Genomic DNA, 27,078 nt, shown 5'->3' with positions numbered 1-27,078 from the left:
CCATTGTAATTTTGCGGTATTCTTTCCAATTATATCCCAAAATATTTTTTTAATAATAAAACAAATATCTAAGATCAGCAAACAACTTTTCCAGTATAAGAAAACCAATCGATGTGAGGGAGCCTCCCTCGGGTCCCTTTCTTTAAATTGTTAGTCTGTGCCTTTTTCTAATTATTATTATTCATTTTGCTTTTATTTTACTTTAAACATTGGGTGAGTGTTTGCATTTTGTCAATCTCGTTTGTTGGTTGGGGAAAAAGGAGGGGGATTTTGTATTCATAAGGTACATTGACATTTTTTTACAGCTCTTTGAGTTGAAATTTATTACCTGAAGAGTTATATAGTTATATTTACTTTTTTTAACTGGACTTTTGCACAAGAATGTAAAAAGATTCAAAAGCAATGTTATGAGGAAAAAGTAAAACTGCACAATTAACTATTTTTCTGAATGAAAAAACTTTTGATCATTCAATCAGTTCACTATTTGTTTCTAAACTTTTAATGTTTATCTTACTTTAACTGTGATTGTTTTGTTACGTTTTTAATCCCACCGACAAACAAACCTGAACTTGATCACAACTTTATGAACGCCACCAGTGTACAACTACCAGTGCAATAGATGTTGTAAAATCTTCATCAAGCCTTTCACGCAGGTACGTTTTTTCCCCCCCCGAACCGCTCGTCCCTTGCTCCGAGAGCAAGTAGTACAGTTCTTTTTGTTTATTTGTTTGCGCGCAATGAGAGCGGGAGCCGTCCCTAGCTCCCCTCGTCTGACCATCTATTCCAAGGTCAGCTTTTCGGCGGGCTTGCAGGGGAATGATACGGAAGATTATTGCCTCGATCAATAAGCTGAAAATGAAGCAAAGGGGAGCTAGCTTTATTGACTTGCTCGTGTACAGTGGCAGTTTTAACATTTAATTGTCTCTCCGTATTTAGCGTACACGCTCGCGTTTAGCGCCCTGGCAGCCGTGCCGTCCCGGGCCTTGTGCTCGCCTCGCTTTGCCGTCCACCCGGGCACCATTTTGGAGCGGGCCCCTCGCAAGCTTAATTATTAACCGTGTTATGCTGCCCTGTTGTGCCGCGAGACCTTCAGAAAGCAAATAAATAAATGAATGGCTGTATCTTTTCACGAGCCCCCCTCCGCCTGTTCTGCCTCTGATGAATGATTCGCCGTCTGTGGAGATTATAGGCAAAAGTCGAGGTGCATTCAATATCAAAGCCTCGCTCCCGCGGCTTTTCAATCGACGGGGCGGCGAGCCCTCAGGACCGCGTTCCTTCAAGGGAGCGTGCGGCCAAAACCGGGGAGAATCTGAGTGTGTCAAATTCAATATTCCTCCATAATGTACTAAGCCGCTACGGCGCATGCTTGATCAATTTCATTTATTAATCCTGCCAGGGCACAGCAGTCCCTCGCATTTCTTATCCCTTTCCCTTTCGTCATGTTCGTCTTCTCACTGCCGGTAATGGAGCTGCAACTAACAACTGTTTTAATAGTCAACTAGTCACAGACTATTGAAATGTTTAGTCGAATAGTCGGAGGATTTTTATTAATTTCATAAATTTAGCATAAAGTGAATTTTATTTTGTGGAAAGATTATAAACACTAGAAAAATTGATGGGGTGGAAATGTTATATATTTTATTGAACATACTCTGAATTCATACAAAAATTAAGTATAATTCAAAAACAATTAGGCGCATTGCTCTGGCAGTAGGGATGTAAACCATGAATAAAATTACGTTTCAAGGGACAGGCAAATAAACAATAAATTTAAATCAAGTGAACATATTTTATTCCTGTCAACCAAGACCAGGCTCATCAGCACATTAGCAGCAGTAGTACAGTAAACAAAATAAATATGTGCATTCTGTCAAGTACATTCAGTGTTCAAAGGCAAAGTCTGTAACAAGAGTACAGAGATCCCTTGCTTTTTACAGTAATAAGGACCAGAAACAGCCATCCATTATCTGCACCGCTTATCTTCACTAGGGTCGCGGGGGTGCTGGAGCCCATCCCAGCTATCTCCGGGCAGTGGGCAGGGGACACCCTGTACTGGTTAAGGACCATGACCGTCTGCGATTAATGAAAATCTGCTAAGTAGTGTCAGACTTTTTTAGAGTGGACTAACGGACTGAGAGAGAGTAAGAGAGACCGAGAGAGTAGGGTTCCCCTATGGTCTTAAAAACTTGAAAATGTCTTCAATTTGATAACCTTAGATTAAAGCATTGAAAAGGTTCTATAGTTTGTCTGCTCTCAATGTTAACTCCTAAATGTCTTAATTTTTTTCTCATCTTATCCGCGTGAATAACTGCATAGTAAATAAACTAACAAAAATATGAAACGCTGTGTAGTGAAATAACTTTTCATTGCCTCAGACTTTATCGATCCCTGACCGACAAATGTAATGTGTCCGTTGAAAAATCTATATTTCCGCGTTTTTGAAAATGCGGCATTTCGTTGGAGCTTTTCATAGTCTCTAAACCGCTGTTGTCGTCGGAGTAACTTTGGAATGTGAAAGTGTAGGTTTGACCCGTTGTGGTCGAGTGATTTAAAGAATAACTGGGTTCTGGCTGTACCAGGAAATGAGTGGGAGGGGTCTTTGGCTCAGCCAAGCACGGACCTCTGCCATTGGGTGGACCAGCTGACGTTCCAAACCCAGCACGGCGGGAAAAACGGCGTCAATCGTGGGTGGACCTCTGTCACGAGGTTGCCTGGCTGATGTCCCAAACCCCTCACGGCAGCGTGCCACTTAGCCACCCCGGACAGATATGTTTCTTCTTGGTGCTGGATGCATTTGTTGTGATGTATTTTTATTCTTGATATTTTATATATTTATTTATTTTATCTAATGAACAATCAGCTCATATCTTGGCTGCCCCTATTGTACCAAGGTGGTGTGGGAAGCATCCTTTACACTTTTCTTTATTCGATCTCTATTTTCAATTAGATTTTTTTCCCCACAAAAAGAGTGAATCAGCAATCACTGAAGCGCAAAGTAGGGATGGGTCTCTGCACATAAAGATTCAACAGCTTGAAGTTAAGCGTTTTTAATAACTGACGTTTGCCGTTTATAACATTTTAACAACTGACTTTTTTTTCTTCGACTTCATGCATATGATTTCAAACATTTTAGTCAGGCAGTCTGGTGTAATGCTCAAACTCTCTTTTACAGCGAAAAACAGGTGTATAAAATCAACATTACGATGCAAGTCTTCAAAACCTTATTGGTTTGAACGTTACTTGAATCTTACCGCGGCGAGTCAGACTCTTATGTTCAACTGTCCGATGTGCTCTTTAAATGTTTGTGTGTCACCGAGCTACTGCCATCATACGCAAGATCTGCTTTACAAACTTTGCACGTAGTCTTTTTATACGCTCTATCTAGGCTAAAATGCTTTCACACTTTAGAAGTTTAGGCACGCATACGTAATGTTGAGGCCGCAATTTTTTTATGTATGTACTACCGCTTCAGAAAGAGACAATTCATTGTCAATTTCTGTCATTTTTGCTTTCGATTTTGCCAAAAATCGTTGCAGCCCTAGCTGATAACGACCGCCTCCCCCTGCAGGCACTGGCCAGAGAAACATTATTAGACCTGCATGAGGTCAAGCAGCAGCTGATGAAGAGGAGGAAGAGATTGAGGCGAGCTGGCGCTCCCTCAGCACAAGGCGGCCCATCAGCTAAATCCATGATCAAAGCCAAGTCCATCGCCGCCTCCATCCTCAATATGTCCGAGAACGATCTGGCCGACATCATGGACTCGGAGCAGGTAAGGCTGAAGGAAGACGGGTGTTCGCTTAACACGAGGGCAGAGATCGGAGGTGCCGCATACCTAACAATCAAATACCGCACAAGTTAGATTCCATGTGTGCTTCAATGTGTTTATCAGCAATGCAGGAAACACAATGATTTGTTCTCCCAAAACAATGTTCGTCCTGTACTTTTTAAAAGAAAAAACCTGATATTTTGAGGTGTCAAGGTTCCCTGTCTTCTTTAACCTCCCCAGCTTCTTGCTTAATGTGCACTTATGTCCACCCATGTGGACGGCAAGAGAAAATCCAACCAAAACAAGCTCAATTTTCTCTCACATTGAAATACAGGAGAGTATAAGGCGAACACTCAATTATTGAAAAAAATTTGTGAGTTATGCAATTTGAGAAAAACAATTTGTTTAAAACCTAATACATAGATGCAAATACGCTGATTTATTGATGATAAAAAGTAGTACAGTTATCACCTGTTTGTCGCGGACCAAAATTTAATTTTTCCCAATGTAGGTAATTTTGTTTAAAATGCACAACAAAATATGTCTTTAAAATTATCTTGGTAAAAAAGGTGGGGAGATTTTTTTTTTATGTTATTTACTTCATTAAGAAAAAAGAAAAAAATCCAATGGGGTTATTTGCAAGACGATTCCACAAAAAAAAAAAAGTTTAGTTTGAAAATTACACACTGGGGCCTTAAGATTTAAAACTGTCACCACGACCCATTTCGGACTTTGTTGGGATAAAAATCTTTTCACTCCTCAGCTCACAGCAGCCTCATTGGCTAATTTTCTGAATTTAGATCCTGACTATTGGCTTTGTTCAGGAAGAAGAGGCATCCAAACATTTTTTGTATACATGTATTCATGCCCTGTTACAAAAGCAGGCCTCTGTTTTGACAAAGCTCATGTCTTCAATAATGCCCACCACGGCTCGCAAACCTGCAAAGTTTTGTGTAACTCATCGCGCTGTAACATTTGTAAACAATTTTCCGTCAGCTCTGGCTTGGCAAAGATGTAGAGATCGACTCGTTGCTTTTGGGCATCGTCTTTGTCGACGGAGACTAAATGAACGCAGTAACCTCAGCTGATCCTCTGGGAGTCAACACAGTCGATTGGCTTCGTTGTGAAAAGAAGTTTTGAGTTCATCTGTTGCTTAGCCTCAACGCCGTTCTTTGCTCCTGGTCAACATCGTGTTATTGATGGATAAGCAGACGTGGGCAAGGCTGATCATAAAGAAAAACTTTTATGACACCAGTCTATTTTCTGATTAGGGTCGCGGATAAAATTGAGGGTGTCCCTTCAGACTCTAGATTGATTCAAACCCTCAAGCTCGGAGGCAAAAGTGCCGGCGATTGTCTTGCATCACTTGAGCCTCAATGTTAGCGAGCTGAGCATCCAAGTTTTTACAATTAATTTGCTCTTTCTCAACCCAACATGCTTACCATGAATGCACTGTGCTATTTTCCTATCTCATTAAATTGAGCTTTTGAAGTCTATCACAAGAAATGCCTGCAGCGGAACCTCAAATTAAAAGAAGTTTCAAGACACTGGGTGGCCCTGTAGGTTAGGATTTTCAATCAATTTTGCCTATTTAGTGTTCTTTTCCACAGTCGAACGTTAAGCTGCAGATTTTTAACTGCGTACAAATAAAAAACAGCTTAACACGAATAATTGTTAAGCATGATCATTAATGCTAATACTTTGAAGGTGAGTCTCCTTCCTCACTTGATTACACATTTAAATGTCTTGTGTATAATCCATTTTTAGTTTACTGATGTTGAGTTAACAATATTATAATTATAACTCAGGTAAGAAATGTGTGTAAAGTGTGAAAGCTCAAGAAAATATGTTTTTTAGTGGGGCTATTGTTTTTTATATTAGGTATTTTACAGTGTTCCCTTTGCATTATCGCAACATGACTTTCACATCCTCGAAACGACACATATAATCCCCAATAATATGCTGATTTTTGCCTACATCGAGGAATCTGGCCTTCACTTTAAGGGCCCCAGTAAACCAATGAAAGAACTGTTAATTGGGCACTGATTGGAGGAATCCAAATGAATCATCTACATGTGTAGTGACAAATGAATATCCCTTTATACATGCCTTTTGCGAGCAACCCGATCATAATGGCAAGGATGAGAAAACTTATTAGGAAAAAATAGATATTTCTGCGTTTAACTTGACCTAAATTAAAGGATGATTTAATTCAAAGATTTCCCGCATGTGCTTGAAATCCTTAGATTTGGTTGCAATTTGGCTGAAGTGCTTGTAAATGCTTGATACTGTTGCATCATTTCACAACAAGTGTTGCTAAAAATGACACCGACACTGCTCTCTGGTGGCTTCGCTTTCCCATTGCATTTTTTTTCCCTTGTGATCGACAGCAACTGGAATTACTTTGTATGGCATTGTCCTATGAAGCGTCATTGCCCCCTAAGGGTCGCGCCCAATAGGCCAGGTGCATGCTACACCTGAACTGGGCCCTAGTGCAAGAATCATGTATTATTTATGAACAGTGTAGGCCATGCCAAAAAACTAAGGTATGTTTCCTAATGGTGAATAATACATTGTAGTTGGAAGAACTTCCTGCTACTTAAAGGTAAGCGTCATTTTTACCCAACACCTATAAGGCGAAGAGATTTGCCTTTGATCTAAAAATTATATGTCTTGATAAATGCGCATGCAATATCAAAAGTTGCATATGTAAATCAAAGATATATTTGTGGCACTGCATAATACATGATTCACACCCTATTTATTATTTTAAAGGTAATGAAGAAATTGGAAAATTGGCTTTGAAAGTCCTTGAAAGGTGCTTGACTGTGGCTATGAGAAATTTGTACAATTCAGATTCAGATTCAGATCTACTTTATTGTCATTCTAGTACACGTGTATACAGAACGAAATGTCGATGCATCTGACCCCCACAGTTTCCTTGAATGTACAGATATAAATAAAGTTGTATTGTATTATGGCTACGTATAGTATTTTACCATAGTGCCGATAGTGCAAGAAGAGTAGCTAACCAGATGTGCAAAATGGGCAGTCAGGTTAACAAGTCAGGTACACAGTAACATTAACACTGTAACAATAACGCTGTAATTACAATAGTGCAGAGAGCAATGTGCAAGGAGTGGCAAGCTATAAAAAAAAACTGCCAGTAGTGCAAAAAGTCAGATTAGCAGCCGTTTAGAATAAGGTTAACTATATGTTAGATTGACCATTTAGCAGTCTAATGGCCAGGGGGACTAGACTATTGCGGAGCCTGGTGGTCCTGCACCGCACACTGCAGTACCTCTTCCCAGAGGCTAGCAGAGTGAACAGTCCATGATGGGGGTGAGAGGGGTCCCCGGTAATGTTCTTAGCATGGGATAGGCAGCGCTTCTGGCCAATGTCCTGAATGGAGGGAAGTGTAGTCCCGATTATTTTCTCTGCTGTCCTCGTTACCCTCCTCACACTACCCCAGTCGGTAGCGCTGCAGCCTACACACCACACAGAGATACAGCTGGTCAGGATACTCTCTATGGTGCCCCTGTAGAATGTGATGAGGGAGGGTGGGGGCAGGTGGGCTCTCCTCATCCTCCGCAGGAAGTACAGGCGCTGCTGTGCCCTCTTAACCAGTGATGCAGTGTTCACGGACCAGGTGAGTTTGTTTGTAATGTGCACCCCTAGGAACTGGATACTGCTGACAACCTCCACAGCCTTGTTGTTGATGCAAAGTGGGGCATGGTTGGGCTGGTTTTTCCTAAAGTCGACAATGATCTCTTTAGTTTTGCCAAAACCTGCCTTCATGTCACTCACCAAAATTAACTGAGTCGCCTGCTTGTTTGCTCTTCTTGCAAAAGTAGGCTCCATTGCTTCGTCCGTATGTTTACAAGGTGTGCTGTACCTGGCTTTCCAAAAGCATAGACTTACTCTACATGTGGATTGATACCACTTTTGCATCCACTATGGAAGTCATCAACCAAAGAAATCAAGTAAATGTTGTATTAGCAATTACAGAGATGGTACAAGTCTCACCCAAACCCAATTTAAACAATGCATTGATGCTAGCTGCCAATAAAGCGGCAGCTAATGTGGCTACTGAATACGGGCAGTTGATTGCCTAACATGCAGAAGGTAGTTAAAGTCAATTAATTGTTGCTGAATAGTCATGGACTTTTATAAATATTGACACGTATAGTTGTAGGTTTTTCAAATGGCATTCGCTCCCTTTCATTCCCACCCAATTTTCAACCGTCCCAGGTTGTCCAACTTTCTTCACTGCGATAAATCTCACCCAGCAGTGTTGTCAATTAACAAATCCATGTTGCAATCAACCTCATGTCCCACGAGACGCCGTACTCCTCTTATTCTATCAGGAGATGAGTGTGCGCCGGCCCTGCACTTACTCACACTTGAAACCAATTTCATTCCTTTGCAGCTCGGCTCCACCCAGGAGATAAAAAGGGGAACAAAACGTCCCACTAATCACCCTCTGAAAGCTCCCTGCGTCCAAATCCCTCTTTCCTCTTCGGCACTTGTTTCTTGACAGCCACGCAAGTCGGGATCTTGATGTGGTCACCAGTCGGGATGGAATCGCACAAGTGACCATTTTGCCGACAGTAGCAGTGATAAACTTCAATCGATTAACTGGCCCTTGAATGTTGTTTTTATGGCCAATCCTCAAAAGGCTCATCAAACTTTTCCTACATCCATACTAGTGATTCACATCTGATTTAGGCAAATTTCTCTAGTGGGAGTTTGATGCACCTTTTGGGGAAGTGAGATATACAAAGCGATTATTGTCCAGAAGACACTTCATCTTCAACAAGATTTAAATAGATGTTTCTGGACGTGTGATCACCATTGTCCAAAATATTAGATTGAAAGGATGTGGTATTGTGCCTAATAAGAAGGGTGCACAAAATGTGTTGCGTTTCAAATGTTATGAAATATTAGAAGCAAGTGGAGGATTGCTATTTAAGATATTACAATGCTATACTAGTCAAGTCAAATCATGTTTATTCGTATAACCCTTAATCACAAGAAGTCTCAAAGGGCAGAACAGACCACCGATTATTGCAAACTACAGACTCTTATTTCACTATCCCCTGAACTAAAACCTACACGAGGGCAAGGAAAAACTCCAAAACTTCAACATAAGGAAAATGAAAAAACTTTGAGAAGGGACCGCACATGAGGTCATCCCCCTTCTAGGATGACCAGGCTGCAACCGATGTTGTAATAACATTACACAGATATCATCAACAGGAAATATAGGTCATTCATAAGCTAGAGAATCGAAGTGTGTGTTTAAGCCTACATTTAAACAGTTCCACTGAGGTTTCCAATCAAATCTCAGGAGGCAGAACATTCCACAGCACCGGGGCCCGAATGGAGCACGCTCTCGCACCTGCGGGTCTCTTCTTGCCCCTTGGGATGTGTGTATTCAAACTTTCAGAATTTAGTTCCTGTAGTACCTTAATAAATTTTGAATGTGGAGGAGAAAATCTCAAAGTGTTGTCTTCAAAAAGAGACCGAAACAATACCAATACTCCATATGGTTTAAGGAGCTTCAGATTTACTTTGGGTCTACCTTTTTAGGCTTACAGGTAAAAAATGTTAAGCACTGAAATAAAATACAAAGGTTTTGGGAAGAGTATATTGTAACATTGGAGAGTCTGAAATATTTGTGTTTTGGTGTATAGTTTAAAGTCAGTAGTAAAAAAACAATTAAGATAGCATATGTAATTTATTAAGGAAATTATGAAAGGCAAAAGGTTTGGAGGATGCAGGCATTTACACTAAATGCATTTTATAGCCCAATATACACCCTTGTGTATTGATCTGAGCCACAAATATGTTCACAGTTGACTCATTATTTAACAATCATATAAATCTACAAGGGCAGCACGGCGGCGCAGTGGTTAGCGCTTGTGCGGCACAGTTCATGTCATGGGAACCTCCTGCGTGGGTTCAAATCCAGCTCCAGACTTCCTGTGCGGAGTTTGTATGTTCTCCCCGTGCTTGCGTGGGTTTTCTCCGGGCACTCCGGTTTCCTCCCACATTCCAAAAACATGCATTTCAGGTTAATTGGCCGGTCCAAATTGTCCCAAGGTGAGAATGAGCGAGTGAGTTGTCTGTCCCCGTGTGCCCTGCGATTGGCTGGCAACCAGTTCAGGGTGTCCCCTGCCCACTGCCCGGAGATGGCTGGGATGGGCTCCAGCCCCCCTGCGACCCTAATGAGGATAAGCCGTACGGCTAATGAGATGAGATGAGATAAATCTACAATAATGATTAAAAATCGCATATGTAAATCACAAATATATTTGTGGATAGATTTTCCGAAAAATGGCTTTTAAAGTCCTTTCAAACTGCTTGAGTTTGACCATGAAAAAGGTATACGAAGCCTTCACTTATGTTCTTGGACAAAAGAAGCTTCTTCTAATGCATAGCTTTTTCTCCAAATTCAACTCTTTTGCTCGATTAATACTTCTTTCTCAGGAGCACTGTTTCTGCAGCATCGATTTTTCCTGGAGCTGTTTTACTCAATAAACACATCGAAAGTTTCAGTGATATTAATTGGTCTTCATAGATAATAAAAATCAAACATCTAAGCTGGCCTGGTAGGCTGACTTGCCCATGCAGGACTCCTGAGATCAATAGAAACGTACCTATACAGTACATCATCTCCCACTCATGCATCACGCTGCTCGTGTGCATGTGTCCATTTCATTGTACGCAGCAAAGGTTCAGTGAGGGTCAAGCAGCCCCAGGCCTTTTTAATCGCCTGTCGAGTGGAGCACAAGTGCATTGTTCCATACGTAGATCACCTCTGACACCTTTTATGTTTAAAGACCACCTTCTCACACTCCTTCTCAGTTACGGTGAACAGCAGCTACTAATTAGCCACATGCTCAAATTAGCCCTATCCTTTGTGTATCGCAAAAGATCGCACCTATGGTTCCAGGAAGCTGATAAAAGGCCAAGGGATAAACACACACTTAATCTACACCAAGTGTTAAACTATATAGTGTGCAAGTTTGCGAGGAGGATCGGGAGTTTTGTTAAACCATACTGTGTCACAGTTCCTTATGCATCCGCAACACTATAGAGTGAAAATGAGTCCCGACTGAGCAGAGGTGTTATAAGAGTGTAATTATCAAAACTGCAATATTTTGTGCTTTTTAATGATATCCACGTGTCTTTTATTGCAAGCTTTTTACGCAGAAGCACAGATTGTGTGAGGAAAGGTTTTTTAAGTCATGAACTAGCATTTTATTAAATGTCTGAAACTGGCAAGTTTGTTTTTTTGTGTTTAAAAACACAACGTATTCTCCAGGACGTCTTAAATATTTGTTTTGTTTTGGTTTTTTTACACATTTTAGTGCAAGCTGTATTGCAGAGCAGTGTTTTCCAACATTTTGTGAACCAAGGCACTTTTTTACTGAAGGCAATCTCAAATCAAGTCTAGTCATGTTTATTTGTATAGCCCGTAATCACGAGGAGTCTCAAAGGGCTGCACAGACCACAGATTATTGCAAACCACAGACTATTATTACACCATCCCCTGATCTAAAACCTACATGAGGGCAAGGAAAAACTCAAAAACCTCAAGATGAGGAAAATAAAGAAACCTTGAGAAGGGGCCGTTCATGAGGTCCAGGATGACCAGGCTGCTATGGATGTTGAAATAACAATTAATACACAGAAATCGTCAACATGAAATATAGGTCACCACCAATACAAAGGTGCTTAAAATGTTAGCTTTCAGTTTTGCTTTTTAACTTTGAAATTGTTAATACAGACTAAATTGTAGCCTGATTTGACAATTTAAATTTGTTCTTACCAAAGTGTCTGCAATATGTATCTGTTTTGTCACAATTGAGGCTCAGGAGGTAGTATTAAGCAATAATTTCAATACTTTTTTTTTTTTTTTTTTTTAGAAATTCTACTTTTTTCAACGTTTGAAGCTTTAATATATATTTTTCATGTTTTCTTTGAGAGAAATATACAAATGATACATAAAATTAGCAGCACTATCAATCAGTGGAGCATTTTTGTTTACTTTTTTTTCTGCTAAAACAAAAAGGTTTACAGGGGAGATTGTAAGCTCAATTGTCCCATAATTAGGATATTTTATTGGAATAATTACGCCTGCCACCCTGGCCACCACCTCTGACCTGCTACTCTCTGGTAGGTCCTGCAGTTTCCTTAAAACAAGGACTTACAGACTGAGAGTTTCGTCCCAAAGGCCCTCACCAACCTAAACAAGGGTACAAGACTGTGAAAAATAAATATCTTGTCTATGTGTAGAAAAATAGTTATTTATATCTTTTTCGCAACCTCATTTTGATTTTGTTGCTGCTAAATGTAATTGCATTATTTTTCATTGCATTATTGTGATGATGCACTTAGAACTTGGGCTCTAATTACTATGTTGTGGACATTTTTGCCTATTTAGTCTGACGTTATTTGTATCTTATTTTTCTCTCTCTCTCTCTCTCTCTTCTCTCTATACTGGATACGGAAGAATATTAGTGACGCTCCTGATGACTATAAGACCACACAGCTAACTCGACTAGGGATGCTTCTTGTAAGCTACCTTTCATAACCAGTTAGATGAAATTAAACAATTTCTTTTGGCACCCCAAATAAGCCACCATTGGCAGGTAGTGCATTTTCACCTAGGCCTTTAGATCTAGTCTGAATTAGGGATTTGTCATTCGCAAAGTCAATGAAGTCAAATTTTTTAGTTTATTTTTGAAGATTCGGTTGTAGGCCGCCGCTGAGTATCGTGGTCTGCTTGAAGAGCCGGCCACTCGGACATATAAAGCTTGTCTTTTGTGACAACACTGTATACAGAGACAAAGAAGAACAATGATGGGTAGATAATTAAAAAAAAAAAATCTGTGAGAGAACCCCAACATAATAATAGCCTCCAGGTAGATTTCCGACATGATTCAGATATTTTTAGTCCAGCAGAGAAGGCATTGAAGCCCCTGGCGGCCCCCCACTGTAAATGACACACTGGTTCAGAAGCACTGCTTGAAAGCTAAAGATAGTTTGAAAATTGTGGCATATGTTACATTGCAATTAATACGTAAAGTAATGACCTAGGCCAATTGAGAGCTGCTTCTTAGGTAAATAAAACAGCCAGTTGAATTTGGGGCCACACACTGGCCTTGTACCTAAAGTAGAGAAAGCCCACCCAAGCACAGTGAAAACATGCAAACTCCACTCAGAAAAGTCACAAATTGGAACCTTAAACCTCAGAACTATTTGGCAGACGTTCTAAGCATGAGGCCTCCTTGCACAAAATTCTTGAGGACAGTTGGGGCGACCAATTTATAAAAAAGGAAAATATAGTGTGATAAAACATGTTTTATTCTTTGCTGTGTAGTTTTTACAGTGCATTTAAAAGAACTTGTTCCACCACATCAAAATCATTATAACATGGACAAAATGATGTATACTGATGGTATTTCTTTCAAGATGACATCGCTTTACATTGATTAGCATTAAATCTTTCAGTACACACGAAACTACATATCAAGTTTCTATGTCAGGCTTGGGTTTTCAAAGATTTGTGTGCAGCCGTGTGGTTTTACATTCTGAGACAGTACGGGGCTTGTCACGTCAATTGCAATGGCAGCATCTGGTACAAAGCCAGGAGAAAAAGTTGTGCGCTGCAGTTACCTTTCAATATGTTTGTTGGCCAACACAAGGCTAGTGCTCTGTAAGTTCGTTTGACAAACATTCATTGGCGTCAGCTAAGTCTCCAAGGAGAGTCCTCAAGGTTCAGACCAGGGTACTCTTGGACCTCCCGGTGTTTGGATAAATAGTGGCCTGTGCTCTCTGGAGAAATTGGTCCCTGCTATTTCTGTCGCTAAGGGCACATTTTGTTGCATTTTGCAGGAGACAGAGAACCTTTCAGGGGTCCCAAAAGATCAGGAGTGGCTAGACCACCTCAACCAAATCCTAGACCAACAGGTTGGTGTTATCTCTTTGTATTCACTACATTATAAAATTGGGTAGTTTAAATAAGATATTTTAAATTCGATCAAAAATCATTTTAATTACTTTTCTTGTTTTATCACATATTTTAAGAATTACTTTTCACAACAAGGAAAATTGATTTTGAGAGTTGAATTTACAAACATAAAAAAGGTAAATGAGCGGTTGTTTGTGTTAAAAGTAATCATGATACAATGTACTACCGAAAACATTTACTGTATTTTATAATTACCCTAATCGAAATAAGCAACAAATTGCAACTCAAAGATCTGTTAAAAAAAAAAAAAAAAAAAAAAAAAAAAAAAAAAAACTTTCATTCATAATCAATGCAAAAACATGTCAAAAAAACAAATGCACAAATATAAAACAAAAATAATGTTTTTACTATCAAAATAAACAAATATTTTAAATATCATTAGATTTACAAAAATGTATTTTGTTGGACAAAGAGTCCTCGCTGTGAAATACATTGCAAATACTTTTCAAATAACTATTTTTATTAAAAGAAAAACAGTATGGTTATCTGCCAGTGGAACAAGTAATTATTTACAATAAGAAAATAATTATTGAATCATACAAAACATATTTGATTTTCACAATTTAATAAACAAAAGTTTCAGGAAAATAATAATAATGATACAATATAGTACTATAAAAAATTTGTAAATTAAATCGATAAATGTTTTACTGGTTATATGATTTTTCTTGAACTTATTTTAGAAAGATAAGAAAGATATTATTCAAAACTATCACAATTATTGGCCACTAGAATGGAAACAAATATTTGGAAAGATATTTATATTTTGTAGTATGAAAATATTCTTGATATTTAATTGTTCCTTTTTTTTTTTTTTTTTCAATTTAGAAAACGGTAGAAAAAAACAGATACATATTAAAATCAGGGGCCAAATGGTTTTAAATTAATCTTTAAAACGAAGTGAGAAAAAAAATCCTAAAATAATTATATTTTTTCAGAATTGTACTTGTATTATTTTTGATTATGTTTTTATTTTATTTAAACCATTGTTTGTGAATTTCCAAGTTGTTGGGCAGGGAAAAAGCAGGCCATTTGATTTTATTGTTATACACTGAATGGTTTTATACAGCACTTTGATTGAGAATATATTGGCTAAAAGGTGCTTTACAAGTACATTGAAATTTGACTTCATTTAAAATATATAAAACAGAATTTTTTTATTTATTGATGACTTGGTACTAATAATCAGTGTCATTATCAGCCCTGAAAAAACGATATCAGTCGATCCTTAATCAAAACAAACTTGCTGCGGATTAGAGCAGGTATTATCAAAGGCGGAAAATCAGGTGCCTGAAGGCGGGAGGGGCAACTGCAAACTGGACCGAGATGATGGTAAGCGGTCATAAACGACCTCTAGTGGTAGCCTATGGGACTGCTCGTGAACTGGATTTTCCTACGTAAACTGATTTTTTTTTTTACTTGTGTATACAATTTCTCCTATGCAGTGGTACTCGCTTAAAGAGGTACTACTGTAAATAAAACAATGATAAAAACATCCGGCGACTCATCTAGGAGAGCTCTGCAGGAGCATGACTGGAGCTCTTGTCAACTCGCTGTGATATGTGTGTGATTGAATGTTTCGGTGTTTGTGTGTGTGTTTTTGTGCACGCATTTGTGTCTCTTCTCTGTTCTTGTCAGAGGATGCCGCAGGCACTCATGCGTCGCCTCCGCACCACGACACAACCAGGCGCTCTTCTCTTGTTCCCTAGATCTTCCTCTGACCTTTCCACCTTCTTCCTCACTTTCTCACTTGACGCTCTACTCCAATCCATGTTTTTCCCTTCTAGCTGGACAGCTTTCAGTCCCTGTTCTCCGTCTATCTCTGCCATCTTGCCCTGTCCCACATTTCTCTCTCTTTTTCTCTCTGGCTGGCTCAGACCCCGAGGCAGCTTGTTAGTGGGGAACTAAATATTGATTTGGCGGGCCTGTCGATGCCGGGAGAATGAGCTAGTGTTCACCAGAGACCTCGACACCGGCAGCCTGCTATCGACGTTTTCCGTGGGCAGAACAGGGGTGATGGGGGGCGGGGAAGAGAGGAGCAGAGTATGACAAGCATGAGACTTGCCCCCGGGTCCCTATGGGGACCGCCAGGACCCTTACATTCAACCCCCCTCCTCAACGCTTACTCCAGCAGACTTTTTCCATCTATTTCAAGTCCATCTTGTTCTTTTTTTTTTTTACTTATTTATTTATTCGGTGAGGGTTTTTTTTTTTTTTTTTTCTCAAGCTGGCTTGTTCCCAGTCATCTTGTGTTTTTGTTGAGTAGGTGGGCTTTTTTTAAACTACTCTTGCACTTCAGCAATAACGTATTTGCTTGGGTTTTCAAGCAACCTCTCCTGGTATTGGAAAATGTTTTTTACTTTGTAACAGATTTTACTTGGTGACATCTAGTGGCAATTTATTGGCTAATACTACAGCCAAACTAAATCAATCAATCAATTCAATTTTTAGTGGTCAAATGATTTCTTTCATTTTTGTTAACCGCTACTTTTTTAAGTAGAATGGAATAATATAAGCACAAAATGGAGAGTTATCTTATAGTACTACGATTTAAAAATTCCTATAAGAGGTGAATTTCAAATAAATAGGAAATAACAATAGAGTCCCAGTTAGATTTTCTTAACCAATACATGATTTTATGGTGAGATAACCAATTACTCAAATGAATGTTGATCAAATGATATTTGATATTTTTTAACCCAAAGCTGGAAGATACTCGGGTTGTGTAACAATCATAATTTCTTGAATGGTTGGTTTTGATTTACAAATTAAATTTGATTCATTATTTTATTATTTTGGTAACTGCAAATTAATTAAACCAACACAAGTATGGAACGTTTTGTTCTAAAATTATTTTTCATTTTCTTTTCAACGTGTCGGTCGGAAAATCCAGATTTTTGTGTTTTTGAAAACGCAGAACCACGTTGGAGCTTTACCTCCAGTCACTCTCTAACGCGCTGTCTTCGTCTGAGTAACTCGGTCCTGTCCTCTCGAGTTGCCTTGGCGTCCGGGTCGGTCTGTACCGGAGCCCAACCACTGCGCGGTCTTGCTCACAGTCGCTCAACTCTCACCTTTAGTCCAGGCCTAGCTCCGGCCGGGTCATGGGCCAGTCCTCTCTTGGTGCCAGAGCAGTCCGACCCCCTTTGCCAACTAGACCTCAATACCTTCCCCGCTCCTTTGGCGCATGGCAAGGTTTTAAAGTCCCCACAATCATAGCTGGGTGGCGACGGGCAACAGGATCCGTTACGACATGGCACCCACCTCCCGTATTGGGTATGCCAGAATAGTTTCGAGATTGTTCTTAAATTTCATTAGTGGTCTTAAAAAGGTCTTAAATTTGAATGGAAAAATCCTTATCGCTATCCAATTCCAATATCTATTTCGAAAGATCCTATTGGAATAATAGACTTTATGTAGACAAAGTAATAAACTAATCAAAATATTTGGTTTATTTTTTACTGAACCTGTTGGAATCGGTGGCAACACAAACATTTCATTACTACATTTATAATTATTTTTAAAAGTAATTCATCAATGAATTTAATCAATTGTCTTAAAGTGCAGTAAGTCAAACATATTTACATTTTAAAGAACATGCTTTAACATGCTGAAACATATGTATAAAATCCATTTTCTCCTAACTTTAAATATAGTTTAAAAGATTGTTTATTGATATTGATTTACGAAAACGAAACTCCATTTATCATCCATAATTTTAAGTTTTTTAAACCCACGCATTACTAAATACTCTCCGAATTTTTTGCCTATATTAGGTGAAAAAAAAGGGGGGGTGGCAACTCAGATCTGTGACAAAAAGTGACAGAGAAAAATATGTGAAGGGCCTTTTTGAAAGGTGGCAAATATTACTCTATCATGCGTATTATTACAAACAGTAGCGTAGTCTTCACCGAGTGTACTACTGACTCTCCTGCGCATGGCATCTGGCCTGTTTAAAGGCACATTGTGTATTATTTAGTGCGTCCTTGTCCTAAAAAAACAGATGAGGTACTGCTTTCGTCTAAGTCAGTAAATTTAGTGTCATAATCTTGCAGATATAATAGTGTATGCACTTCATAAAAGCAGGGGGGGATTGTTGCCCCATCGGAGATCATTTTGCTCATTGGAGGTGTTCTACTAATTTACTATATTTTGGGTTTTTTTTTTGTTATTTGGTGTAAATGGCAAAAATTTGCCAATAAGTAAGGATATTGTCTGACAAGATAAGTTTATTAATTTTAAAGAGACATTGTGTGTTTGCCTCCTTGTGGTTCAAAAACAACTTTAGTCATGATTAGTATTCAATAATAAGCAAAAATACCGGAACTAACATATTTCTTTAAATAGTTGTGGGTGGTTTTAAGCTGGGAGCTGACATGATTGTTTGCTGCTGAGGGTACCCTTAAAAACCTTGTCAAAGGCTGGGCAAAAAATATAAGAAAAATGATGTGTTTTTGGTTCAGTTCAAGACTACCGTAGTTTGTATTCTTCTTTATGCATTGTAGCACTTACAGCGAGATGTAGTGGTCAAGTATTACAATGTCCCTTTAAGGATTAGCAGTGGTTCATCTTAAGTCATTAGTTTTGGCAGTGTGTAAGGACCTGCTTGTAAAGCATGAAACATGAAAAAAAGGGAGCTCCAACCCTACCGCCCGCCCCCCATGTCTTCTTCTCCTCCCTGTCATTGCTTATGAAAAGCTCACCGAGCAGAACATCTGTGAAGTCGACTGCCCCCGCCTGTCACCCTGCCCGTGACACTAATAGCACTCTGCCAGCTCTCTGCCCTAATGGTGATATCATCTCGCTGCAGAGCTGCACTTCCGAAAATAAAAAGACGCACAAGAAAGCCCAAAATAGACGGATGAGGAACAGAAGACGAGTGTCCTTAACTGGCTGTGCTGTCACCGACACGAGATGAGGATGCTGCCGTGGGCGCAGCCTCCTCTTGTCAGTGACAGAGTCTAATAGAGCTGCCAGTGGGACAGCGCTTTATTATCTCAGTGGCCCTGTCAATATCCTGCACATCAGTCACTCAGTCGTTGTGTGCGCGCACCGGTGAGAGCCATTCTTCTCCATGGCTGTCATGTTCAGCCACATGTCAACATAACAAGAGCGCCAACAGGCCTACGCGGCATGGCGTCTTCGCCATGAAGGAGCGAAATCGCAGCGGGCTACTGAAAAAAAAAACAGAAGCATGGCTTTATGTAAATTAATTGTCATAATTTTAGAATTAGGATTAGAATTGTCTTTATTGTCATTGGTATCAACGTTGTGAAACAAGATTAGACACAGCACTCCAGGGTTAAACATGTACTATAGAGACTTTGACGATTATCAAACCTTTGGATGGGACCGCACATGAGGTCCAAGATGACTAGGCTGCAATGGATGTTGCAATAACAAATAATACACAGATGTTGTCAACATAAAATATAGGTTATTCGTATGCTATAGAATAGAAGTGTGTTTTGAGCCTACATTTAAACAGTTCCACTGAGGTTGAGGTGGAAGCATCTTTTCTATATAGCTACAGAGCTAAAACATCCATAGGCCTTGCAAAATGAGTCGAAATGGCAAAAATTGGCTGGCCCATTTGAGGGAAATGTCTGTCACTGAATGAGTTAACAAGTAGCAGAGTTATGCACCCTATTGTTACAAATTTTTGTTAATAGCGCATTATAGTATGCGTTACTAAAACTAGGAATTGTATTCCAGGAACTCCCATCACTGTTAAAAACGTTTCATGGTTGTTGCTGAATTGCTTGATGTAATGAAAACGAGAAATTAAGAAATCTGACCTTCGCTACAACATACCCAAAGTTGCATCGAGTTCGAAAACTGGATGCGATTGACTCCGAATACTTTCAAGTTGCACGATTGTTCGGTCAGCGGAGAGCCACCACCGGCGGCACTCGGCATCCGTAACCGAGGGAGAGCGCTGTCTAATAATCGTGAGTGGGCCGAGGGGGGTGCTGCACGGCTCCGGAGCCGCCCGCCATGAATAACACCAGCGGTGAAGATGGAGTGTCCGCGTGGGCCAAAGGGTCCAGGCACCAGCCCAGGGAAGCATTGATTTAATTGCCTTTGGTTTATTTGTGGAGTCCTAATTATTGAATAGAGCTAGATTTTAATGGGCCAAGTCTTTATGAAGACAGGGAAATGACTGGCTTCTGCTGCCGGCCAATAATGAAACGGGAGAAAGGCGCGCACCCAAACACACACATTCGCATTCCCCTCTGATCATTTTTCAGACTCATTTCACTCACGCACACAATCAAAGGCCTCCCGCCTCATGACAGTATATTAACATTTAAAAAGTCATTGGCTCTGTTGATTTCTTTATGAGAGGACAGCGCTTTACTGGCGCCGGGCGACGCCGAGGGCCCGCTAATATTTACTCGCCGATCGCACCCGCGGGAGAGCTCCCGGCATCACTTCTTATCAGCCTCGCAACCATAACAAGGAGGTGAACATTAGGCCGGCCGTGTAGAAACAAGACGGGCCAATCTGGAAGGAGGGATGGCCATAAAACTGCAAAGGCCTTTATGGATTAGTGGTGTGTCGTTCGCGAACGAAAAAGCTCTATGAGCCCGCTCTTTTAAGCAGACAACGACCAGAGCAGGCTCCCCATCAATCAGGAGCCGGCTCCCTTTGAAAGGTTCTCTTTCTTTCTCTTTCTATCTCTTTCTCTCTCTTCCTTATTTTATCTCTCTTATTCTCTCTCTCATTCCCTCTCTATCCATCTCATTCTCTCTCTCCCTCGATATCGTGCTCTTCCTCTCTTTTCTTTCCTTCCCTCTCTCTTTCACTCATGCTTTCGCTTATACTTTTCCACTAGTTTTCCCTTCCTCTCTGTTTTCTGCCCCTTTCTCTCTTCACCCTCTCTCCTTAACACTCTCCCTCTTTCCCTTTCACTCTCTCTCACACCTTCACTTGCACTTTTTTAAATCTTTCACTTTTTTTCATTCTGTTTAACTTTCTCTCTCCCCCTATTTTACTCTCTTGCTCACGTTATCTTTATCGCTTTCTGTCTCTTTTTTTGCTTGCTCTCTCGTTCTCTCTATTTCCCTCTTCTCTTTACTTCTCTCTCTTTCTCTTCCTTTCTGTCTTCCGCTTTCTCTTGCTAGCTCTCTCCCTTTTTCGCTCCATATTTCTCTCTCTCTTTCATGCTTACCTTTGTTTTGCTACGTCTCTCCCTTTTTCACTCTATCCTTCTATCCCTTTTGCTCGCGCTTTATCTTTCTCTTGGTATCTCTCTTCCTTTATCTTTCTCTTTCTGTTCTTGCGCTCCCTCTCTCCCCCTTTCTTTCTCTATATAACTCTCTTCTTTGTCTTTCTCCCTCTCCTCTCATTTTCTCTCTTTGTTTCCCTTGTTCTCTCTCTTTCTATTTCAATTTTTCTGTCTTTTCCATATTCCATATCTCTTTCTCTCTCTCTGGAAGGCACTCTTGACTGGCAAATATGAGTGGCGTTATCTTTGTGTTTTGCTTTTGTATTTTGCTCAATATTAACAATTTGAGAGTTGAAATCGGGTAAAGGTTTGCTGTATATGGAACCAATAAAGGATATTACAATAAAGTAGCATATGTTCAAAATGAATTAACTCTGTTCGTGTTTCATTGTTTTTGGTAGTACATCATTAAAAACCAAACATATCTGAAGAACTGTTTGGGAGCCAAAACAGCCGTTTTTTTGAGTGAGCCGAGCCGAAAGAGATGGTTCTCGAAAAAGAGCCGGAATTCCCATCACCATTATGGATTGGCTACGGAGCTGACATAACTCCTTTCGTTTTAAAAGCCTATTGAACTTTGAGGGGACGCGATAGCTCACAAAGCCGTTAAATAATACGCTTAATTTGTGTTGCCACGGCCGCTTATATCATTATCGCCTGGCGCTCAACATATCAAAGAGACGGAAACTTTTATTGTTATTATCGCGGCTGGTGATGCTGCGCCTCGTGTTGCGTGGCTCATTACGGCTCGGTAATGACAAGGAACAGCTCCGAGTCCTCCCAAGGAAAGTGACTCTAATTAAGCTTCATTTCATTATTGAGCTAATTAAATCTTTTTGGGTGCCGCTAAGCGTGTTTGTACAGGGACTGAAGCCCGTGGCTCGCTTATAGTAAATATGTCACAACACAGTGGCATAGATAAGCAAGGTTCTCCAGAGATGGTGTTTATTTTCTTTTCCTTTTTTTTTTTCCTGGGCCCAGACGGAGTTATTTGCCTTGTTCAAGTGGCTTTTGATAGAAGTAGAATAATCTCTTGCAGCGTTTTTGTGTGTTTTTATGTGCTATTAAACACTCCCTGTTGTTTATGAATACCAGAAGCTGCAGCAACGAATTGGGCTGTATTGAAGAGTCGTAAATCATAATAGAAAAAGTGTAACTTTATGAAATGAATGAAAAGATGGTTTTAGATGTTTTTAAATGAAGTATCATGTTGGTTTTCCTGCAGTTTCTTTGCACAATGGCCAATTTTCTCCAAGATTGCAGATTTTTATATAATTTGACTTGGGTGGGGGCAGTTTTAATTAGATCAGTACATTAGTTGTCTTTAGTGTCATAGATAACAAAATAGTGAACATTGTTGACAATGAGATTAGACATTGCACTCCAGGATAAACACATAATAAAAACTCGAAACGAAAAAATAGTATAAAAAGAATATCAGGATAAATAAGCACATGTATTTACATGGCAGTGCCATGGTGAGTGCATCGTAACAATAGTGCACAGAAAACCAGTGAAATAGCATTTAGCAGCAACATAATTCCAAAATAAATTGTTGAGGTTCCATTTTTTTTTACCAGTCTGTTTTCAAGTACTGTACGTATTAAATCGTTGCTGTTGTTTTAAAACTTGTCCCCCAAATTCCTCTTTTTTTCCTCCAGAATAATGAAAAAAATAACACTAACTTTACATGAAAGCATCAATACATTTAGTATTAGAACACTCATTACTCGTAATTACCTCTTTAATAAATCATTGAGGGATGGGAAACAAACTAAAAATATTTTTGGTCATTATTAGAAATGAAATGATAACAATAGGTTGATACCTGACTGTATTTTTAGGTGTTGTTACTTGTAATGGCTATAACTACTCAGGTAAATTATCAGGACCTCAAAGTATGTCTGATTCACCACTGCTTCTGATTTGTAACCTCCACAAAATGTATTGATTAACAAATGTAAATAGAAAAACATTGCAAAATTACTTCATTTCAATATATTTTATGGAGATTTGTTATTCTTGAGTTTAAAGTTGAGTATGCGCTCAAAATAAGGAAAGAAGACAGCAATGGATTTTGAACTTGCAATCAGGACAGGGAGAGAAGCCTTCAGATAAGAAAGTTTAACCTGCTCCGAAGGCTCTTCTCTGAACCCTATCTTTTTATTATATCTCTTAGGTAACTAAAGCAAATCTGCCCAAATTGGTATGGTGATCAAAGAAGAGCAAAATGATTGACCACTAGTGACAATGATGTAAAAGTGAAAACAATGGATAAACTTAAGCTTACATAGTAAAAATGACTTAATGGATTCCCAGTTGCAGATATCCAATAATAAAACCACAATAATCTTATCAGCTATATTCTGATCCATACACTTTAAAAAAAAATAGTTTTTCTAATTTTAAGTATTTTATAGCTTGATGCTTGAACAAAAAACATCCTTAACATAAGGAAAATTGTTTTATCCAACATATGGTAGGTCATTTCGTTAATTGTACCTAATAGTTTATTCCACGAGTTGAGAAAATGTACTCAAAATGAGAAAAACGATCTACCATTTGCTAAATTATTATTAGCATAAATGTACTTCTTAAGCTAGAAAAATAAAACAAAATTTCTTAACAGGACAAATTAGATTTGAAATCGGCAATACCTTTCTTTCAATGTGGCAAGATGACATTTCTTTTGCAGTGGAGGCTTTTGTTTTTCATCTCACCACTCGAATAAATAAGGTTTTAAAGGGACATTTTGTAATATTTGACCACTAGATGTCACTGTATTGTGTAGTCTGTCCTAAATTATCTGTTTGTTTTGTTTTGTTTTTTATGGTAGAGCACATGCTCTGATTTCTTAAAAGATTTGCAAAATTCTGCTCCTGAGTTTCTCTAGATGATTCAACTCCTTAAACGTATTGCATCTGCCCCCCATTTCATTTGACAGTGTTTCGAGGGTCCAAAACCCAGCGCTGACCTCTCCACCGCTTCTCGGCGCATTACCCCCAGCCAATGAGCCATGCCCTGTCGCCGGCATCTCCTCGGCCTCTAAATCCCACCCAAGGGTTGCATATTCTTTGTAGGGATATCACCTTTCTATATTTAAACCCCGGCAGAGCCAGGATCACCCCCTTTTTTTTTACATGTAATTAGTGCGTCAACCTGAAACAAAGCTCCGGTGCTTCCCTGTGTTTAATCTAGGGTGTATTTAGGTCAGATCCCTAACAAATGCACGGTGCACACCGAAAATGATGTTTCCAAACACCGAATCAAGCACAGGAGAGGTTTTTAATTACACTACGTGTGGCCCCAAGTGTCCAATTCCCTTTCATATCCTTCTCCCGTGGCTCCGAGGGGAGAAAGGAGGGATCGGCACCGCTGCAGGGGTGGGTAATTATCAAGGAGAGAATAGGCCGGTTCGTGCCGTAGCGCTTACCTGAGCCCCGCTTTGCAAATGTGACATATTCATTATCGGGGATAATCAAATGCAAGGTTTCTATTCGGCGATGCCTTTGTGCTTGGACTTTTTTAATCTGTTTAGCACCCAGTGTTGTTGTTGTTGTTTTTTTTTTTATTCCCCTGTTTGATACATTTGATTTTCAAACAAAAGTGAGAAGATCAAAGATCAGCACGAGACTTTTTTTTTCTTCTTCACTTCCCTTTTCACCTTGATGGTGGCCTACATTGGAATACCTTCAAAACTGGGGACAATCATTTCTTCATGCTCTATGAAGAAAAGTAGGGTGTTTTGCTTCACATAGCTGAATTTCATTCATTCTTTTTTTCATCTTTGAGTTCGGCCAATAGTCAGTTTTCTATAAAGTACTTTAAGTCAAATGTACGACAATTAGAATAGCCTTACCTGTAGTAAATTTAAAACATTCAGCCTGTGAGCTTAATGCTAGTGCTGTGTGGAAATCTTTGCAAAAAAAAACCCCATGCCATTCCTTTGTATTTGCTTTTTTTCAGTGATCAGCTTAGTGACAATCATGTACATCAGTAGGTGGCAGCACTTTCCTTTTTTCTTTTTATTAATTATCTCCTCATGAGGTAGAACAGTATATTTAATTATTGTGCGATGATGCTGTTATAAATTTTCCTTGCAAAAATATATAAAATAAAGTAAAAATCTTGCTTAGAATTTTGCTTATCTTCAATATTATTATTTAACTTTTGTTGTGAAGGTATAACTAAGTGAAATCATTTACCAGTCTATTTTTAAGTAGAAAAACAAGAAAAAAAACATAGCAAAACCTGAAACACTGAATGGAAATTGAGTAAAATCCCAAATTAACTTCCAGCAAAATGATTAACTAAATTAATTTACCTCTAATACTGCATGAGACACAAATGATTAAATTTTAGCCAATCCAGGCAACATGATCATATAAGATTTTGAAGAAAACACATGAAACTACAGCCAATAATTCATTTTTAAATGCTTTGATAGATTTACCTCGATATTTTTAATGAAATAAGTGTCCCTTGGCTCCAAATATACTGCTGTACAGTAAAAAAAATGCTATGCTATGCTTTTGCTAAGCTATGCTTATGTAACAGTTATATAATGTTGTCTTAGGATCTCTAGAAAACATTTGTACAAAAACAACATCCTACTTATGATATTCTTAGAAGTCGTTGTCTATTAAGTGATCAAAAAAAATCAGTCAATTAGATAAACAAGCACTAAACCTCATTAAAACATGATAAAGTCATGGGATTCAATCATCAGTCGGGCCATAAAAAATGTTTATCAGCGCCATTGATGGCTATAGACGTTGAATACAGATATTTTAAAATGCCCTGGCAGAAAGTGGGTTTCTATAGTGAATTATAATTTTAAATGTCCATGAAAACAGTTTTCTATTTAAAATAAAGTTTAACTACAAAATGTTCTTGGGAATCAAATGTTTTCTTTTGGTCCCAAATGTCTAGACCAGTAGGTCTCAAATGGGAATACTGCTACCCACATTGACTCTAAGGCACTTCAAGGAGTACTTTAGCTTTTAAAGCATATCTTAAAAGGACACTGTAGTATTTGACCACTAGATTTTGCTGTATTGTGTTGTTCAACCAAAAACAAGTGCTACAAAGCACAAGGGGATGACAACCACAGAGACTCAAAGTGACCAAACTACACCATATTTCTTTTTTCCTTTTTTTGCCTTTTGCAAGATTTTGTTTTTCAGGTGTACCCTTAGGAGCAAGATCTGTGCGTATTTTAAAAAATACATGTGATAGTTCATGTCTTTCTGCTTGTTACTCAAATCAACATTTTTTTAATGAATTAAGTTTGTTTAAACAATAGGGGGCGCTAAATAATCAATGCCCCTTTAAACAGTAAACGTAAATGGTCTGCATACATGTAGCGCTTTTCAAGTCACTGAAGTCTCCCAAAGCGCTTTACAATGTGCTTCACACTTACCCATTCACACTCACTCACATACCGATAGAAGCAGTAGCATCGATACAAAATGAAAGCCATTGCTTTTCAAATTATAATCCATTGGGAGATAACCTTTCTCATCCATAGGAATTTAAAAAAATATATATATATTTTTGCTGTTTTTGTAGAAAAATGGAAATACTTTAAACATTTTTTTTCTATTTTCCTTTTTCATCTTTGTTATCATTATCTTTTAAATGAACCCCAAATTTGCAAATTTATCTAGCATATCAGAACATTTTCCTCTTTTTTTTTTTTTTTTTTTTTTTTTGCAGGAGTTAACAAAGCTTGTAATGTTAGCAGTGATCAAGCGTGAACAATAATAATAAAAGTAATAATCATAGGAATAATAGTCTGTAGTCAGCCCGTTGAGACTGAGAGGCTGCAGGTTCGATACCTGCTTCTCCGAGTTCAATGTCGAAGTATCATTGGGCAAGACTTTGAGCCCTTAACGCCCCTGATAAGCAAGTAGGTGCACTTCATGGCTGCCACTGGATATCGGTGTGTGAGTATGTGTGTGAATAGGTAAGTGTAAAGCTCATTTGAGAGCACTTTGGGAGTTCTTCTGTGACTCGAAGAGTGCTATATAATGCAGATCA

The 27,078-nt window shown here is 38.9% G+C and overlaps 1 protein-coding gene across 3 annotated transcripts in view; it reads left to right on the top strand.

The window, feature by feature from the left end:
- The window catches only part of cntln (centlein, centrosomal protein), a 278,092-nt gene that overhangs the window by 114,617 nt on the left and 136,397 nt on the right, over positions 1-27,078 (top strand). For all 3 annotated transcript variants that reach the window (XR_015851108.1, XM_088341835.1, XM_088341834.1), the window contains 2 exons: positions 3,569-3,769; positions 13,673-13,747. Coding sequence is in view for 2 of the 3 variants with exons in the window: in XM_088341835.1 (XP_088197961.1) it covers positions 3,569-3,769; positions 13,673-13,747 (276 nt within the window). In the remaining variant the exon portion in view is untranslated. The remainder of the gene's footprint in view (positions 1-3,568; positions 3,770-13,672; positions 13,748-27,078) is intronic.

Source organism: Urocampus carinirostris, chromosome 8 (assembly GCF_059441175.1).
Source record: "Urocampus carinirostris isolate Australia breed hairy pipefish chromosome 8, RoL_Ucar_1.0, whole genome shotgun sequence".
NCBI lineage: Eukaryota > Metazoa > Chordata > Actinopteri > Syngnathiformes > Syngnathidae > Urocampus > Urocampus carinirostris.
This window is presented reverse-complemented; position numbering and strand designations above follow the sequence as displayed.